This window comes from Aedes aegypti, chromosome 1 (genome assembly GCF_002204515.2).
Source record: "Aedes aegypti strain LVP_AGWG chromosome 1, AaegL5.0 Primary Assembly, whole genome shotgun sequence".
Taxonomy (NCBI): domain Eukaryota; kingdom Metazoa; phylum Arthropoda; class Insecta; order Diptera; family Culicidae; genus Aedes; species Aedes aegypti.
This window is the reverse complement of record NC_035107.1, coordinates 140,501,101-140,521,004: the sequence shown is the minus strand read 5'-3', so window position 1 is coordinate 140,521,004 and position 19,904 is coordinate 140,501,101. Positions and strand designations below refer to the sequence as shown.

Sequence of the window (19,904 nt, the reverse complement as noted above, 5' to 3'; positions counted from 1 at the left end):
TCGTCAGTTCCTTATCATGAGAACACGACGAATTCGGCAGCGCAGTGTCATTTATTTTCGGCTCATCAACCACGGATGACAACTGTAGGCGTACCACCCACTTCAATACTTCCGAACCCGCAGTACCACTCTTCTCCGGTGCAGAATCCTGGATGCTCGCATAGACCATTGCGCGGCGACATTTGTTTCGCTACCCAGCCTTCACCGGTACACAACCGCCCGAACCAAGATTTCCCACACGCTATTCCATTGCAAGCGTCAGGAGTCGGAAATGAGTCTGTGGTGCTCAACAGGAGTCAAATCGCTGCTCGTCAAGCCGTGTCTAAGGACCTGCCAGAGTATAACGGCGACCCGGAACAATGGCCACTATTTTTTGGTACCTTTGAGAGTGCAACTCGTATATGTGGGTACACTCCGGAAGAAAACATGATGCGGTTGCAGAAATGCTTGAAAGGGAAGGCTCTCGAAGCAGTACGTTGTCAGCTCCTGCATCCAGCAAACCTCGAAAGCGTAATGGCCACCCTCAAAATGCTCTTTGGTCGACCGGAAATCATTGTTCATTCTCTCATTCAGAAAATTCATGCTCTACCCGCACCAAAATCCGACAGATTGAGCACATTGATTGATTTTGCTATAGCCGTGAGGAATATGGTAGCGACTGTTCAAAACTGCAATCTGGATGAACATTTGTGCAATATCTCTCTTCTACAAAGCCTTGTAGATCGCCTTCCTCCTATGATCCGGTTGAATTGGGCGACTCATCGTCAGGGATTGTTCCGCGTTACTCTAACGGAGTTCAGCACGTGGCTTTACACGCTCGCTGAAGCAGCCAGCACGGTTACCATACCACAAATTCAAGTGGAACCTGAGAAATCACGACGAGTACGGAAGGATGACGCATTCTTAAACGCGCATAGTGAGACCGTAATAAAACCAAGCAACTACGAAGCAAATACGATCGCCAGTTCGAGTAAATGCATCATCTGTCTGAGGAGCATGCGAAAACGTTGAAGAATGTAAGCATTTCCTGATACTGGATCATCCTTCCCGATGGAATTTACTCAGAGAGTACAAACTGTGTCGTTGCTGTCTCGCAAAACACCAGGGACCATGTAGAGTTACTAAGGTGTGTGGTAAACATGGATGCACTTTCAAGCATCACAGACTGCTGCATAATGACTCTAAAGATAAACGACCAGCAACGACTAGTGCAATCTCGGCCGTGAGTAGTCCTGAAGCTAGCAACACTATAGGCAACCAGAATGATGCTAGACATACTTGCAATACACATCGCGGTGACAACAAAACCGTACTGTTTCAGTACATCCCAGTCACACTCCGTAATCAAGATGTAAAGATTCGAACTTACGCTTTCTTAGATCTCGGATCATCGGTAACGCTGCTGGAAGAGAGTCTTGCTTCGAAATTGCAACTAAAAGGACAAAGCCATCCATTATGCCTTCGTTGAACTGGCGACGCTTGTCGCTATGAAGATTCTGCAACAATAGTTGCTTTGGATATTTCCGGGTCATTCGACGAAGAAAGGACACACCGGCTCAGTGAAGTTTATACAGTTAAAGAGCTGAAGCTACCCAGTCAGACGTTATCGTTTGAAGAGCTGCCGAAGAAACATGATCATCTACGAGGATTGCCAATAGATTCGTACTCAAACGTTCAACCACGAATTTTGATTGGTATGTACAACGCTCGAATTGTAAACCCCATGGAAAGTCGAGAAGGAGAGGAACACGATCCCATAGCAGCCAGGACGAGATTAGGATGGATGGTATTTGGAACGTGTTCCGCAGGTGGCCAAGCAACATCCACAACTATTCCGCATAGCTTTCACGTGTGTCATCACATCACAGAAGCGGATGTGGAACTCAATTCCGTAGTTAAAGATTATTTCGCGCTAGAAGGCCTTGGCGTATCTAAGCCTGAAAGGCTGCTACTATCAAAAGAAGACGAATATGCTGCTGAGAAAATGCGTTCAGTGACAAAATTCGAAAATGGTAGATACTGTGCCGGATTGCTATGGAAGTATGACAACATCAGACTTCCCGACAACAAGTCTATGGCACTACGACGCCACAACTACTTGATGAAAAGAATGCAACGGGACCCTAAACTGAGTGAAACGTTGAAAGCAAAGATGGAGGAATACGTGTTGAAAGGCTACGTTCGAAAACTTTCCCCGGAAGAATTAAGGAAACCTATGGACCGCATTTGGTATTTACCAATGTTTCCCGTGTATAATCCCAATAAACCGAACAAAATCAGAATTGTTTGGGATGCGGCTGCGACCATAAGGGAAACCTCTCTTAACTCTGTTTTAATGAAGGGCCCAGATCAGTTAACACCGTTGCCCTTCGTGTTATACAGATTTCGTGAAAAACGAATAGCTATATCAGGGGATATCGCGGAGATGTTTCTTCGCGTTCAAATGAATGAAGATGATCAACAGTGCCAGCGAATTCTGTGGTGTGAGGCAGATGGAACGGTCGGAGAGTATGTTGTGACGGTCATGACCTTTGGCGCCAAATGCTCACCGAGCTGCGCTCAATTTATCGTTAGAGAAAACGCCGCAAGGTTCAGAACAGAATATCCAGAAGCAGTAGAGGTTATTGAGAAAGGCCATTATGTTGACGACATGCTAGCGAGCGTGGACACTGAAGAGGAGGCTATACAACTCGCCAAAAATGTTCACCACATACCGTTTTGTCTCAAATTCCGAACAGACTCATATTCCGAACACTTGGTTTTTGTATGGCGATTTGGTTGAAATGTTTCGCTGAAATATATCATCAAATTACCACGAAATGGCAGTCATTTGCAATTCAATTTAAACATATTCCAATCTATTTAAGACCTCAGGAGTAGTGATGATTCTCTAGTTCGAGGTCAGTAGAACTAGCTCAGATAAATTTATTTGCGAAATTATTCATTTGAATACAATTTATTCGTGCTGTTCGGAATTTGAATCAAGGTGTTCGGAATATGAGACAGAATGCACACAGTGTTCGGCATTTGAATCAAAATGTTGTTCCATACTTCTGCGTTAAAACAATACTAAATAAGATAAAATAAACATTATTAACGGCACACTCAACAGCTAACAGTTAGGCTTTGCGAAGAAATTAAAATTTTCACAAATATCGACTAATTTGTGCCCCTCAGATGCCTTAAGTGTTCGGAATATGAGTCAAAACGGTACACTAGCAAGGGGGATTTACAATGAGAAATTGGATCTCAAACTCAAGGCTCGTCATTCAGGCACTAGGCAGTACGGAAATGACGGAGAAAAGCATTGATGGAAACAACGATACTGTATTAGAAAAGATTTTGGGTTTGTGGTGGGACACCGAGACGGACACGTTTCGCTACAAACTATCGACGGAGCGAAATCAGCAACTGCTTACTGGCCAGAAGCATCCTACGAAACGTGACATTTTGCGTGTGATGATGTCAGTGTATGACCCTCTTGGACTGTTATCGAACTATATGGTACTGTTGAAGCTACTCTTTCAAGAAATCTGGCGGGAAGGCGTTTCGTGGGACGATGAAATCGGCGAGAGACAGGTGGAAAAATGGAACAACTGGCTGCTGCTACTTCCTGAGGCCGAGTCTATTCAAATTCCTCGATGTTATCACTTGTCGGCTTCGAAAGGGACACAACGAACTGTGGAACTACATACGTTTGCAGATGCCAGCGAATTAGGATATGCCGCGGTTTGCTATTTTCGATTCACTGAAGGTGAACAAATCTCTTGCTCGCTAGTAGGTGCAAAAAGTCGAGTGGCACCCCTCAAATTTGTGTCAATTCCCCGACTTGAGCTCCAGGCAGCGGTAATTGGTTCAAGACTAGCGAAAAGCATCGAACTTGGTCACTCCATTAAGATCTCGCGGCGATACTTTTGGACTGATGCCCGTGACGTTATGTGCTGGCTAAAGTCAGACCACCGAAAGTATTCGCAGTTCGTCGCATTTCGAGTTGGCGAAATATTGGATGAAACAGACCTGTCTGAATGGCAGTGGTTGTCTGGGAAATTCAACGTTGCTGACGAAGCAACAAAATGGAACGATCAAATTAGATTCGATGCGAGTTCACGATGGTTTTCCGGACCTCCGTTCTTGAAGCCAAAAGAAGACTGGCCAATCACGTCAAGAAACCGTGGAAGAGATAAGAACGCATTTATTGCATCATAGCATTCAAGAAGGTGGTGATATCCTGAGAGCCGAGGACTATTCCAGTTGGATCCATCTCCGTAGAATCTCAGCTTTGGTTCTACGATTCTCTGCAAATATCAAGCACAAAAGGAACGCTGAACCAGCTCTGCTAGGACCACTAACCACCGAAGAATTACAAGCGGCTGAGACATACCTCTACAAACGCACTCAAAAGGAATGTTATGGCCACGAAATAGCAGTATTATCAGAAGATCAGAAGAAACCAGCTTTGCCGAAAACAAGCGCGTTGTATAAATTAAGTCCATCTCTTGACACCGTTGGGGTAATGCGTATACACAGTCGGATTGATGTGTCTGATTTCGCCGGTGTGAATACGCAATTTCCCATCGTATTGCCTCGTAGTCATCCTCTAACTAAGTTAGTACTGCAAGATATACATGAAAAATATCATCATCAATGCAACATTGTGAACAGTAGACCTCTGACACATGTTCCTGTCGACGATGAGTCGTCTTCAGCATTAACGCCTAATCACTTTCTGGTCGGCTCTTCTAATGGCTCGAAGCCACTCGTACCGTATCAAGACTGCGCGACGGTGATGAGACAGTCCTGGAAAACATCCGAAATACTTGCCAACTACTTCTGGAAGCGATGGGTACACGACTATACTCCAGAAATTGCTCGTCGTTCGAAGTGGTACAGCCCAAGTAAGCCAATTGCTGTTGGAGACATTGTTGTAATTGTGGATTCTACTTTTCCGAGAAATTGTTGGCCAAAAGGACGAGTAATATCCGTGAAAACCTCATTAGATGGACAAGTTCGGTCGGCCGTAATTCAGACCGCAGGTGGAGTTTATGAGAGGCCTGCGACCAAACTAGCAGTGTTGGACATACGTACAAACATGAGTAGCATGGACCAACGCCCAAGTACTGGGGGGGAGTGTTGCGTACACCCTACGCGAGAACTCACACAGTCCAACAACTCGTTAAGGTGATTATAGAACGAAGCCAAACTTTGAATTTTCAATTGCACAAGACTGGAGAATCTGGCAAAAGTACACGTTGAAAATCAATCAAATTGCTCGATTCCTGGTGGTGACCAATGGGATAAATTTTCAACGTGGAGCGCTGTTTGGTTTTCAAATCTTGTGCTCTTGAAAATTTGAGATGTGGCTTCGTTCTATAATCACCTTAACCGCAGACCCGTAATCGATTACTTTGCCCGAAGATGTAAAGGTTGCTGCGATCGTTGACAGCTGAGTGGGAGCCTGTCATATCGATACGAGACAAGAGGAGTGTAGATGTCATAGCAATAGCATGCGTGATGTGCTCTGGATTGAATTTATTGAAATCGCTAATAATTGTGAATTAATAGTAAATTTGAACTCGCTATCCATCAGTTAATCCCAGTAAATTTGTAGAAACTAGAATAACGGATAGGTGAGATATTCCAATTCGTATAAACCTTAAACACGAGTCACTATTGTCTGATTTTAGGTTAGCTTTGATCGTAGATTTGTACGGCCAATACGTGTATCTAATAGTGCTGATAACGCTTAAAACGGTACTGAGTTTATTAATCTATTACTTGAATACTTATAACCTAATATCGACTATTTACTGTAGCCATTGAATTGAAATTGGAAGCACATAAATTGAAATAGATCCAAACCCGTAGATAGCTACAGGAATCTTACAAACGTAAGTAACATAAAATTTGTACAACTAAGCAATACTTATAATTGAATTAATTACAGGAGAATTTTAATCTCCGAAGAATAAATACGGGATTAAAATCACGGAATCGAGTTTCCTTACACAGCTCAAGCAACACTAATAGAAATTGAAGTTTTAGATATGCAGAACTGATCAAACCAGTCAACCTTGATGTTGGAGAATATAGGTTCGTGGTTTGAGTTACAACTTCAGCAACGTGTTATTGCGTGATAGTTACAAGAGTGTTTGCAGTTTGCGTTATTATCAAATAAATTAACTTAAAATAGTTTGTATAGGGTGGTATGATTTTATTGAACTGGATAATTTCAATGACTCAATTTATTTTGCATGTTTAACTATTTCAATGTGATGTGAAATGATTACTAATCACTAGCACATGATTTTTTACACTTAGTGATTTTTTTTAAGTCATTCATTTTTTTCTCTAATAATCACAATTAGATCGTTGATTGATTTCAGAAACAGATTTAGGATTACATATATAAAAATCAAGATCCTCAGCAACTTTCCAATCTGCAGTATCGAATTGAGTTCTAAATATTGATTTTTTTTTGTAGAAAACTTTTGTAGTTAAGTAGTACTTAATGGTACGAACCAAGTATTACACGGTGTCTCTGGTAGAAAACATTAATATAAAAAAATCAGTATCGCTGAAACACCCACCAAATGAAAGCTTAGGCTTTCCCCTTTCATTTGAGACCGGTTTGGAAATGTTCTATCGGGGGGTCCTGAACATTTTTTTTTTTTTTTTATTTTAGTAAGAGATACGTACCATAGGTGATCTTCTTCCACCAATAGTATGATACAATGAATCGCTTGTACCATATGATGAAAACTCAATCGAACCGTAGAAGGCCATGACAATTATTTCTAGACAAACATTTGAAAAGGGCTAGAGATCCCTTTTTAGCTCTCCCATACAAACTAACACCACTATCAGAAGGATTAGTGTTAGTTCTTCCTGATACTAGTATTGGTGAACGTGATCGAGTTGAATTGGGCTCAACAGCATCTTACAAAGCCATTGTTCACCAATGTCGATGTGCCCTTTTTAAATGTTTGTCCAGATTTCCATAAAACAAGCTTGTTTTGGCAGTGTTGCTGTTCAGTTGATTATAAATTCAGTAAATAGTAAAATTCTATATTTTTTATCAAAATTTATTTATTTAAACAAAACTAAAATGGTTGTAAATAGTAATTAAAATTTTAAATAAAAAAAATGTTAGAGATTTAAAAGATTTTCAATAAATAACCCTTATTTAGATTCAGTTCTATGCTACCGTCTTAAAATTCGAATATATTTTCAAAAGATATTGCTTTTTACGATAAGTAATAAACAATGCGTTTGAGAAAACATTTACTCATGGATCATTACATTACAAATGGTTTCACAGATTGCACAAACAACTAAATTGGCATCAATAGTAGGGAAATCGGCGCTGCATTACTTAAGTTGTCGCGTTCCAAGGTGGTATAGTGAAAAATTGGTGATTGTGTCGCGTGATAAGTTTATAAATTCATTGTTTTGGGTCAACATTTTGGTTTGCTGATTAGAGGTATGCCTGTTAATAATTACTATAAATATATCCCAATTTCACACCTATTAATAAATATATATTTACGTTTCACTCTGTCAGGAGACCTGAAACATGAAACCAAAAAGCCACGAATACAATCGTTCGAAGATTTGCGTATTGTGTTTAAAGAATATGTGTCTGCAACCGTTATCAGCAATAGTGGTTGATATAATTGAACAGCACATTTTTAACGACATCAGGATTAAAGTCTGCTATTGTCCAACAAAAATATGTCGAGCTTGCACGTTTATTTGTTCAGTAACCAATTTAAACTTTTGAATATAGCACTGTATAAATATAAATACAATTTAAAATCTACCATTCGAAGCATGTAATGATGTGAGAACAACAATCTCACCAAAACTAAAGGCAAAACGTGGTAGACACAGTAATGCAAAAAGTAAGTGCCAATTGAATTGGTTGGTTGTCGAATCTACACGGTTTACCACCCAATGTGCAACATAAAAAAACCCATTTGTTCGCTGATGACTTGATTTTGATTTAAAAAAAAATGTGATTTGAGCACCAGATGAACGTTGCAGTTGAGCAGCTGTCTAAGGAGTTTGGATATTGCAATCGCCCCAAACATCGCCTTTAAAATCAGCAGACTTAACCAATCAGTTCAGGTGTTTTTAGAGGTATCACATCTGCACTTTGATTTGAACGATAGTGCAGAAACTGAATTAAAACCTGTAATATACTGCAATAACGTTCAGGGGTTAGTTGATTATGTGACGTCCAAACAGGAGGGTTGGCCTTGGCAGTTCAATCTGCAAGCGATGGAGAAGGGTCTTTTAAGGTTACTCTCTCGATTATCGAGCATAATTCCGACGTCATCGGAACTCAAGGCCGTTGTAAGGATACTGGCGTAAAAATAATGTTGCTGCTTGCTGTTGCTTCTGGCGTTTCAGATAAATATGGCAATATTGAGAAAATTTGGAAGACACTGTTGCTTTTGAATAATTTTAGGTGCTTCATTGCTGGAGATTTTAAAATCGTCAATCTGTTTTGCGTAATAATGGGAGATAGTTCAACATTTCCTTGCCCATACTGTACCACACAAAAAAATATCTATCCAATGTAGCTGCTCATCCACGAATACTTGGTTACATACGCGTCCGCGAAATGGAAAAGTCTCGACTCGGATCATAAACTGGAGGAGCAGTTCTGCAATAGTATTTACTATCCACTGCCCGATAGATCACCCGACGAACAAATTGCCTGCCACCTTCCTTGCATATTTCACTAGGTGTTGTCAATCCAATTGACAAAAAAGTATAATACATTGATCCAAATAATGTCGAGGAATGGGTAAGCATCAGCAGTTTTATTGTTTGATTATTTTATTACAGGTGAGGATCATCAGTTGCCTAAGCCACAGCAAAAGTGGATTCACCAGCTGAAACTGTCAGAAGCTTTTGAAAAATCGGCATGTTTTGGAAGTAAAATGGGATCCAAGTTTGCTAGCAATTGGAATTTATCGTACTGTTCTGTAAATTATCAATTTTCAATGAAAAAATGTATTTCAGGCGCTTGATCAATTTGATCAGGTACATAAAAGTTTTTTTTCAAAGGAGTCTGGATGATGATTTTGCAGAAAAGCTTGAGAACTTTTCAAAAACGTGGATTGTTCACCCAATAGCTGGAAGTTCCACATTGGCGCTATCATAACCCGGAGTTTTGTAAAAGTAAGTGGTTTGAGGAAATACGGGAAACAAGCCAGTGAAACCGTACATTTCGATCTTCAAGTTGCATGGAATCATGTTAAGGTTCCGGAGAACTCCGAAGCATGTGATCGACAGCATCTTTGAGCTGTAGTAATGTACAATAGTGCGCATTTGTAGGCCGTATTAACCGTATTTACTTTATCGATATGTCGTGTTTGTAATTGGTTTAAATAGAATGGTATACTGGTAAATCCTTTTTATTAATTGGTTAACTATTCGTAATAAATTTTCTCATGGCTACCTAGATAAGCATGAAGAAAATGACTATGTGAACCATAATTTAGAAATCAGTACTGAAAAAAACAGCATTGTACTGTTTTGAAAAAAAATGTTCAGGACCCCCCGATAGAACATTTCCAAACAGGTCTCAAATGAAAGGGAAAAGCCTAAGCTTTCATTTGATGGGTGTTTTAGCGATACTGATTTTTTTATATTAATGTTGTTCTACCAGAGACACCGTGATTAATTGAAAGGTAAATGAAAACCAAATTAAGCAGGATACCCTTTAAATCCAACTATAGTTATTTGAAAATTTAATATCAGTACATGTTCTTCGCCTTCGTTTTGCAATATTTGACTTAAAAAAGAACTTTGATGAGAGACTGCGATAATGTTTTGTAACTTTAAAATTAAAAATAAATGTTTTCAAAAACTCTGACAAGTTTTGGCAATTTTCAATTTGATTTTTTTACTATCCCTTTCAAGACCAACGAAAAATAATGGTATAACAGTTATAACATTGAAGAAATATATGTTTTACCGCATTGACTATTCAAAACATTATTTGAAGCAAATTGGAAATATTTCACGTTACATTTTCATCTATTTTTCTCATTTTCCTTCAATCAATATCGAATAGATCGAGGTTTTATCAGACATTCGCATTTTTTCTTTCTGTTCGACGTTTTGTCCCTTCGACATTCTATTTTTTTTTTGACGTTTTGGCATTCGGGACACGTCGTTTTGGCATTCGACATTTCGGTATTCGACACTTTGGCATTCGACGTTTTGTCCCTTCCACATTTTGTCCTTTCGACATTTTGGCATTCCACGTTTTGTCCCTTCGACGTTTCGTCCTTTCGACGTTTTGGCATTTGACGTTTTGGTATTCGACATTTTGTCTCTCGACGTTTTGTCATCCCAACCCCCAATTATTATAGTAAAAGATTTTTAACTCATACAAAAGTCAACAACTAATTACTAATTAACATGCTTGCGTTTTCCATAGTAATTCCTATACAAACTTTGAATGGTTTGTGTAGTCTCAGTTTTCGTCGTAATGAGCTCAAATTTTGGCAGGGCACTCAGAATTTGATTTTGAATCGAATGGGCAGTGTGGATCAAAATCGATTGTTTGAACCACCTGAATAGAAAGCGTTGCGTTTGGATGGGTATCTAATTATTCCGAAAAAAGTGCGCTTTGCGAAAGAGGAATACGTGATTATTTAATTGAAATCGAATTCAGGTTAACATCTGCGTCCTTGCGCCCTCTCGTGGCGTAAGGGTTATGTGCCCTATCTAGCGAACAGAGAGTCGTGAATTCAATTCTCACCGGGAAGACGTGTAACTTTTTTTTTTGCAAATTTCACTTCAATTTGTCCATTTAATCCAATATATATGTATGTAGGTCTTCGGAACTTTCAACCAATAAAACTGGATTACGCGATCGAAACGAATCCACTTTATTCTCACTGTCAACAGTTGACTCGCAGCTAGGCAATTCAACAGCTACTGCACTAGTTCAAATTCTATTTACTACACAGAACCAATCGATGCACACTTCATTAAGCATGTTCAATTTTTATTCCCACATGTATATATACACTACCCACAATAACTATGGAATCGCGTATTGCAACACTCATACTGAATATTGCAGCACCTTGAAAATTTTAGCATCACCTAACATAAATATTATCTCGTGATTCTGAAGTGGTAGATCAATGTATTTTTGAGGTTATCTTAAAAAATACGTCTTTGAGCCCCTGCGATTTTTTTATATTTGTTGAAAAAACTTTTATCACTGGATTTTGGGTGATGCTGAACTTAAAAGTGCTGCAATACTCAGTATTGCAACGATTCCATACTTATGGTGGGTAGTGTACTTTGCAATATATAATGCTAAGTTTTCCGGTTTTTCATCTATATTTGTATGTACTTCTGTGTATAATCATGATGAAGATTATTTATTTTATCTTTCAAGCATATTGAAAATAAAAATATGTTTTTTTCAAAAACAAGATTTATTGTAAAGAATTTGAAAATCTGACAAAATATTTGTTGATTTTTTTTAGTAGATATTAAGCATTGGGCAGCCAGAGTTTCAATTGTTGACATCCAGTTTTCCATAAACAGGTTTACGACATTACTAATTTTGGTATTTTGATTGAACGCATTTTATTAAGTTTTTATAATGCAAACTATTCAATAAACAAATATAGAAAATTTGAAGTTCATAAATATATGGTGCTAACGACAAAACCATAAATCGCCGAAGAAGTAAGTATTCGTCTGCCTGGTTTCTTGAAACCTTCAGAGCTTCAGAAAAAAAAACAGAGCTCTTCTTCGAGCGTAGCCATTAATTTCGTCAGGGAGGGGCAAGCTACCACCAAAAACCATTCACGAATTATACACATTTTTTATGTTCTCAGAGGTATTTATAGAGAAATGATAGTAAAATCTGAAGTAATCATTGGAAAAAGTCCCTAAATAAATCTTTGAAATTATTCCTAATGCATCTTTGGAAGAATTCCTGTTTGAATATTTGGACGAATCCAAAGAAAAGTGATTACACTTACTCTACGGAAATCCCCAGGGTTAATTCCTGGACGAATCAATGCGTTTTGAATACAATTTATGTAGAAAATCAAGTTATCACTTGTGGTGCTTGTAGATAAGTCATAAAGTTATTATCCGAATGCTCTATTTGATTATTTGGTGTACTTTATAAGATGTCCTCAAGAGAACTACAAGATTAAATCCAAGCAAAAATACTACCGTGTGGACCTTTAGTTTTAAGTTTGATTTGTAACGTTTTTTGAAAAAATAAAGAGGTTTTGTGCCTGTTTGAGGAAGATTTCCAATGGAAATCACTTAAAGGGGTTTTCCCTCTTTCAAAATTTTAGTAACAAATAAATAAATCCAAGCAAAAACTCCTTCTAAGAATTTCCAGTTAAAATTTCCGCAGGAATCGCCATTGGATCTTCTAATGGATCTTCTAATACTTGGTGTAATTCCTAGAATAATCCGTAAAGGAATGCTTTGAAGAATCCCTTTTGAAATTTCTTGAGGCATCCCTGCCTAGTGGAATAAATGATCGACTTCATAAAAACTTCCTGGAATAATTCTTGTAGGAATGATTAGAAAATTTTCGCAGTTTTTGTTGAAATTCATTAGTCTAAAGTTGGATTTCATTTAGGATTTTCCGAGAAAATGTCAGGAAAACGGGATTTTTGGAGACATACTTGAATAAGTTTATGAATCCGAAGGGTGTTTCAAGAGTGCCGCACTCACCAAGGACGAAAAGCCATGTAAAAAACATAATAATAATGATCCCAAGAGAGATATCGGGAGCAATTTCTAAAAGAATATCTCTAAGAATAACTAAATAATAACAAAAATTGGACAAATTCTACTAGGAAATTGAAAAAATCTAGTTATTCATAAAAAGTTCTAGAGAAAATGCATGAACAAATCTACAACAAAATATGCAGAAGAACTCTCGAAGATTCCATCTTAGACAAATATTTGGATGAATCCCATTGAATTTTCCAGTAACTTCTTTGCTAGAAGCATTGAAACAATCATCCTTGTGTTTTGGATAAATATCCAACAAGATTCCAAAAATACATTCCTAAAAAATACTTCGAAGCTGATAACTCGTTGCAGAAATTCTATGTACTTAACGTGTCGGTGTTTTTTAAAGCGTATTTTTCAAAGAATTCCTGAAAGTAATCATTTTAAGATAACTCTGCATTAACCTTCTTAGTCTACCAAAAACTTGAGTTTCACAATTGGTTTTGGTAGACTCCTCTAAAATTATGCTATACATATTTTAGCTATTACTCGATATATCAAGCGTGTGCTAGAATAAGGGCGTAAGTCGCATGATCGATTTCTCTTCATCGATTCTCTCTTCTGTGAATAAAGGTGACAAGATGCGGGTTTGTTAGCATTTTTTCACTGCAGGACGCTAGGCAGCGTTGCATGCAATGAACGTTATCCACGTTAAGGGCCTTTGTGATGTATATAAAAGCTAACAAGAAATGTGATAATTTTACCAATTTTATTATTCATTTATGATAAGATATTGATCAAAACTTCTTTGAAGAATAGCGTTCAATTCAAATAATCAAATAACATATCAGGGGTCAACAAAATGGTGGGAAATAGATCATTAGCAAATTTTATGGTAGGGTAAGGAGGGACAAGATGGATCATCTAAGAAGAGGACCCCCTTTTTCTTCCCATACACATCGAATTGACCTTTTTCTTCTTGGAACCTTCTACACACTAATAAGATATGATAATAGATGAGTGAAAAGTCAAAAAATTTGATTGACTATTTGAAAAACTGTTCAAGGAAATCCTCCAAGATTTTCTACAGGAAATTCATTGAATAATTCTTTAATTACTTGTCAATTCTTTGTATCCATAAATTCCTATAGAATTGTGCAATGTTTCTTTTAATTGTTGCTATGGGAAGCTTAGGGAAGGGACCTGGTGCGTGATTAGAACACATGGCTCTCAGGTCTCGGACGCGGGAAAGGAAATAATAAATAAGAAAAGCGAAGATTGTTTTGCTGTTATGCAATGCAAATGTGACGAATCATCAGACAGCCCTATTAGAAATTCACCTTGACATTTTAGTGAAATTCTTGAATAAATCTCACGAAAAGTGATTAAATTTGTGATAAATCTCTGAAAAAAATAATCTTGAAGCGATTTTTGAAGGAACATGCTATAAATAACTGAAACAGTGGGATTACCCGAATTTGTGAGGTCGTGTGGTACCCTTTACATTTTTGTGGGAATAACAAAGCGCATTAAGACAACGTAAAACATCCGATTTTTTTTTAATTAATTATGAAAAAATATGAATTTTTGTACAATTTTTTTGTGAATGGTTTCCGGACTCCATGACCATCTGTTGAAAGCCAAGAACAATTGGTTTGAAAATATGCTTTTTAAAACAACAGTATTATAATGTCAAAGTGTGGGACCTAGGCTGGCGAAGCAATCGTAGAACTCGAAGTTTTTTTTTCTGACGTTACTACTCAAGGCGAAGTAGGTCCGTCAGTGATATGTGTATGCGTCGTTGATGATTGTTGCTAATTCATCTCACGATTTGATAAGAAATCATTGGTTTTGCACTGACACAGCTGAAAAAGTATCAATATACTTTATGCACGTCAGCGCGTACAGTGATACTTTTCCAAGTCAATATAAACTTTCAAGACTGAGTTTTATCACTTTGAAATTGCAAGCTCAAAGTCATCATGGCTGCCAAAACAAATGACGGGCTACTTATAGCTGGTACGCTGATCATAAGTACTGTGCAAAAGGATAGGACAAGAAACGGTCAAGGGATGATTCTGCTACCGAAATTGGGTCCTAAAATGTTTAATGAAATCTTGTTTTCATTTAATGACACGAAAGAGCATGTTACTGAAACTATTTTAGCATTTTACCCCGCTCAAACAACGGCTACATCATATTTAAACTTTAATTTAAAAATTGGGTCCATAAATGAACCTTGACACTTTTGATCATGTTTGACGTTCGCTTAATCGACAAAAACACCACAGGGCTTTTAGTTTTAACACTGGGGTTTTTCCTATCTGACATTTCGGAAGGGACACGGAAAGCAAAATCCACCCAAAATTTGAGTTTAAGACAAGGAGTGTGACAAAATCTAAAAAAAATGTTTCTTGGACTTAGGGCCGATTTCTTCACCTTCGCTTAAGCCGTAAACAACGTTTACCCATACGATTAAACCAGGTTTAAGGCCTAAGCGGTGGTGAAGAAACCACTTATTAAACAAAAGAATAACATTAAAAATTTGAGTAAACATCCCCAGTAACCATTGGCCCGCTAATTCGCCTTTTTGGTCTTATAGAGCTATTATACGGCTAATAAAGGGCCTGTCAGCTGTATAATGGCACTATATTAGCACGCAGGGCGAATTAAAGTGCCAATTGGGATGTGTTTTTGGCCTAAACTTAAGCGTTTGGCATTAACATTGGGACAGGCCTTTAGGACCCTATTACTTGAGCTGTAAATTACTGCTCAGAAGTAAAGCTGATTTCATAACGTCGGTAGCGCCTGCCGTACAAATCAAAATGGAGCTGTCACTTTTCCGTACGGAAAAAATGTGCCGCTCAATTATTCCGCAAGTAAAAGTGACAGTTCACCTCTACTAGATCAGCTGTCAAAATTACTTTGGTAAAAAAGGGACATTTTACTTGAGTGCTTTACGTTTTAGGTGCATAACACGCATTAGCCAGGTACAGCTCATGCTTCTTAGCTCAACGTTCAATGTGCAATTCTTCCCTTCTTATTTAGGGTTTTCTTTAACATTTAACTCATTACTCTTTTGTATAGCGTAGATGCTAACACGAAGATACTATACGCCATTGGAATATTACATGGCAATTCATCATCTTTATGACAGCTTCGGGTGAGCAAATTTTACACAATAGTACCAGCAGTATAGGATTGTGTAATTTGGTTGTATCTCATATTGATCATTAATTAAGGCTGGAAACGAGGAGTGGCTCATTAATACGTTTTAAACTGCGCAGACCTATTAGACATGATATAATATATCATGCAGTGTTTTATATCACACCGCCCTGTTAAACAAAACATGTTCCAAATACGAAAATATAAATCTACATATTTGCTCTCGTAATCAGTGGTGTTCATGAGTCCGGCCAAGGAGAAAGTCAGGGATGGTTCCATCCATATTCTACTTACTTGTTGTTGCATGTGTGCAGTGCGTATCGTCCCTCTTCATCGGTGCGGAACTCCAGTGTGAAAAGCGTATCTTCGCCCCACGGAATGTTGGCGTCAACATGAATTTCGTCTTGCGATTCCGACAGATGAGCGAACCGTTTGCGTCCAACGGCGCGCAGATTTACCTAGCGAGCGGGGGGAAAAGAAAGTGTATCATGGCATTAATTTTGATGATGTCCGAGACCATGTTACGAGTGCTCCCGGTTGCCCAATGGAAACGGTACAAACTATAGACGAAAATCAACCAACCATTGGGTGCCACATTTTAAAATCACTACTTTCGTGGTTTAGAAAATAACGTATAAAAATATAAATGTCACAGCTGAGATGATTTATGGAAAACGGCCATCAATAGTGTTGAGATCGAAGAAGAAGGAAATGTTACTATGTAACACAAAATGAAGTACACTGGAACCTCCATTTATTAACTTCTATTTACGCATTTACCGATCCGTCACGTAAATAGAAGTTTCGGTGTAGCGGTGTTGAAAAAATGATACATTTTCGCGGAACGTAATCGGCTTACCACCATGCCCACTTCTGATCAACACTTACCTGCGGCCTAGCAGCAAGGTGCACACTCCAGAACTCCTCCCTGCCAGGGGCTTTGGCGGTGCATGTTAGCTTTTCAGGTGTGCCTCCAAGGAAGTAGCCACGTTGTTCGTTTTTCAGCGCCCATCGCCCGGAGTTGTCGTCGGCAATGCTGATTTGGAACCGACTGCCAGCATCGCGTTCCTCCGATTCGCAGAGCACGTTGCCGAAGGAGTCCACCGAGAGGTACCGGCCCAAGTGAGACTTCAGATAGATAATACCTACACATATGGTGGGAATAAACGGAAGAAGACAGAAGCTTATCATAATGTTATGTCCCAAGCAGAAAATGTTGTGTGGTGGTCAATTGTGCTCTACTCTTCAAGTGGTTTGTTTTAGTAGTAAGTAACTAGCAAATATTCTACCATATATTATCACAAAACACCATTCAAATTGCTGGTGACTTAAAAACAAGGTAATCCGCTAAATACATCATATTGTTTTTCTCAATTAGGAACTATCACTATCAATCTTGCAAGATTTTTAGTCCATGAATGATATTTAAGCCCACAGTACTGACGAAATTTGGTCAGCCTTTTTTTGCGGCAAGCTCTCATATAGAACTAGTTGAGTTGGAATCACATATTCTTGGACATACATATAGTTGGGTTAATTTTGACGACAAAGAAAGTTGAAGTAATTTTCCCGTCTTGATTTCGGAGGAAATCGGCAATAGACCGAATCTGTGTGTAGAGAAAGAAGGAAATGTTCTTTAGCTACAGTCCACGATCTATAATTTCGATGACATGCAGGATGAGTTCACGCTTAACTTTTGTTACGCAGTCACGGTGGCCCGACAGACCGTTATTATGTAAAAAAATTGTCCATCAAATCTGAGTACAGGGATCGATTCCTGAGGTCATTCTGCACCTCTGGGATTATTTTTTAAAAATTCCTAGGAGGAATCTTAAGAAAACTTGATTTGAAGTTTTTGACTTGAAAATTTAATATAATCCATATTAAAATATCATAAAAGCACTGAAAAAACCTACAAAATCGCTCATAAAAGTTGGCCAAACTGTTCTCAACTAGTATATAATTATTACCGTTGTTTCAATTAGAAATATTTACAACTGACGTAACTTACCAGAGTGGCTTAGTATGTTTTACAAGTCTTAAACCAGTAAGCTTAGTTTAATTAGTTTAATAGAATAAAATCACTCAATGCTGAATATATTTTTTTTACAACTTCTTTTTAGACTTTCACACTGAGTGACCAGTCCACTAAAGTTTGCCGTATTTATTTTGCTTAATATAATTTGTTTCTTTGTACATCTAGTACTACTCTTGATGTTTACGTCTAGTTTTCCACCGAGTATTGCCCTCAGCATTTAACGTAAACCTTATTCTGTTCTACATTTTCAGCCACAACAATAATTTAACTACACGGAAAAAATGATTGTCACATGTCACAAGTATTCGAAGATTATCAACGTATTTATCAACTTCAAACAAATCCCCAAAAACTACTTAACTATCAACATCACTATGACTTCCATTTTCTATACCTGCTACCATATACTTTGTTTCAATAGAATTCATCGCCAATCTGTTTTGATTTTTAGGTCAGGTTCGACTCAGTAACAAAAATCTAGCTGTGGCATCCAAAGGACATGTTTTTTTTGAATCAGCTGGTCACTATTGCGTTTTGTCGCATATACCGTTTTGATTCATATTACGGACAGCTTCAAATTCCGGACACTCTACTTTGTATGGGAAACATTTCACACGAAATGTTTCAATTTCTGCCGTTCAAAAGTTCTCAATTTCGAGGCTCGTTTTAGTAAGCTTTTTCCATAAATATCTTTGAAAATTTATAATGCTTAACTACCTTAGATGTCTCTTTAGTGGCTTGAAGATTTCAATTGATGATTTGACTGTTCCATTAATGATTATCATGAGCTGTACGGAATTCGAATCAAAGTGTCCGGAATATGAGGCAAAAATGAGGAAGCGTCCGGAATAAAAATCATTAAAAGGCCACACATTTTGATTTATTTAAAATTATTCGAGTTGCGGAAGCGTATTCTTTACCCATCATTCGAAAGTTAAGGGCTTCCGACGCTCGATAACTGTAAGGAATCATACAGAATGATTTATTTTGTTTGCTTTATGCTGGATGATACTTCATTGAGGCCTTAAGTGTCCGTGATATGAATCAAAACGGTACTTCTTGATGACTTTTTTGGAATCGATTGCAATGCAGTATTTCACTATTTGAAAGAGGAACATCTAGGATAAGCTTGTAATGTCATTCACTCTAACCAAACGTTTATGGTTGCATGTAGAGAAATGAACAGGTTCAGTTGTGTTGGTACTGAGGCAGTGCTTGATGGGGATGTAGATGAAGTTGTTAAAGAGCCATAGAACACCTGTGACGTGTGATAATGATTTTGTTGTTGTAAAAACATGTGTTCTGGCTTCAAATATCTCTTTTGTGGATTACGTAACCAGCCTTGGGACCCGCAACTTGCAAAGGGAAACGACATTGCTACACTTTTGCTTGATAAAGGCTTCATAGATCCATTCTTTCGTTAATAACTTCGCACAAAACACCTTGCGACCCTTTATCTTACAACACTGAAAAGCGTTTCGAAAGGTAAATCAGTTTTCAATATAAATGCAAAGAGAGCAACGATGAATGCAAGCATGCCTAAATGAAACATCATTGTAAATTTGTCCTGTATATAATGCTGATTCTTGGCTTTTAACCACATTTATTTAAAAACAGGAGCGAAGAATATTAAGCGAATAAAATAGGCAAACTTCAGTAAGCTGGTCATTTAGTGCGAATGCCGAAAACAAAAGTTGAATCAATCAGGTGGAGGTCACTGGCCCCGTGGAAGACATCCGCGTAAGTTCATTCTGATTCTAAGATCCTTGTTTTCGAAATAACAACATTGTTAATCGTAGGTTTATTTGTTTTACCTTTCAATCGGTTTTACATACAAAACAACAATAAATTAAACTTAGGCCAGTAAACTATAAAAAAACATACTTAAGCCACTTCGGTAAGACTTAACTTGTTAAGTTGTAAATATTTCTAGTTATAACAAAGTTAACAATTG

The 19,904-nt window shown here is 37.9% G+C and overlaps 1 protein-coding gene and 1 long non-coding RNA gene across 7 annotated transcripts in view; one reads left to right on the top strand and one right to left on the bottom strand.

Annotated features, from left to right (window-relative positions):
- The window catches only part of LOC5578659 (protein singed), a 126,883-nt gene that overhangs the window by 8,582 nt on the left and 98,397 nt on the right, over positions 1–19,904 (bottom strand). For 5 of the 6 annotated variants that reach the window (XM_021848835.1, XM_001663950.2, XM_021848839.1 and 2 more), the window contains 2 exons: positions 16,801–17,057; positions 16,207–16,370 (listed from right to left, as the gene is read on the bottom strand). In XM_021848835.1, coding sequence (XP_021704527.1) covers positions 16,207–16,370; positions 16,801–17,057 — 421 coding nt within the window. Of the gene's footprint in view, positions 1–16,206; positions 16,371–16,800; positions 17,064–19,904 lie in introns of all 6 variants that reach the window. The other variant, XM_021848850.1, reaches the window with a different exon arrangement.
- LOC110677713 lies at positions 5,694–5,955 on the top strand. Its single transcript, XR_002501146.1, has 2 exons — positions 5,694–5,751; positions 5,814–5,955. It is a non-coding gene; the product is annotated as an uncharacterized LOC110677713 (long non-coding RNA).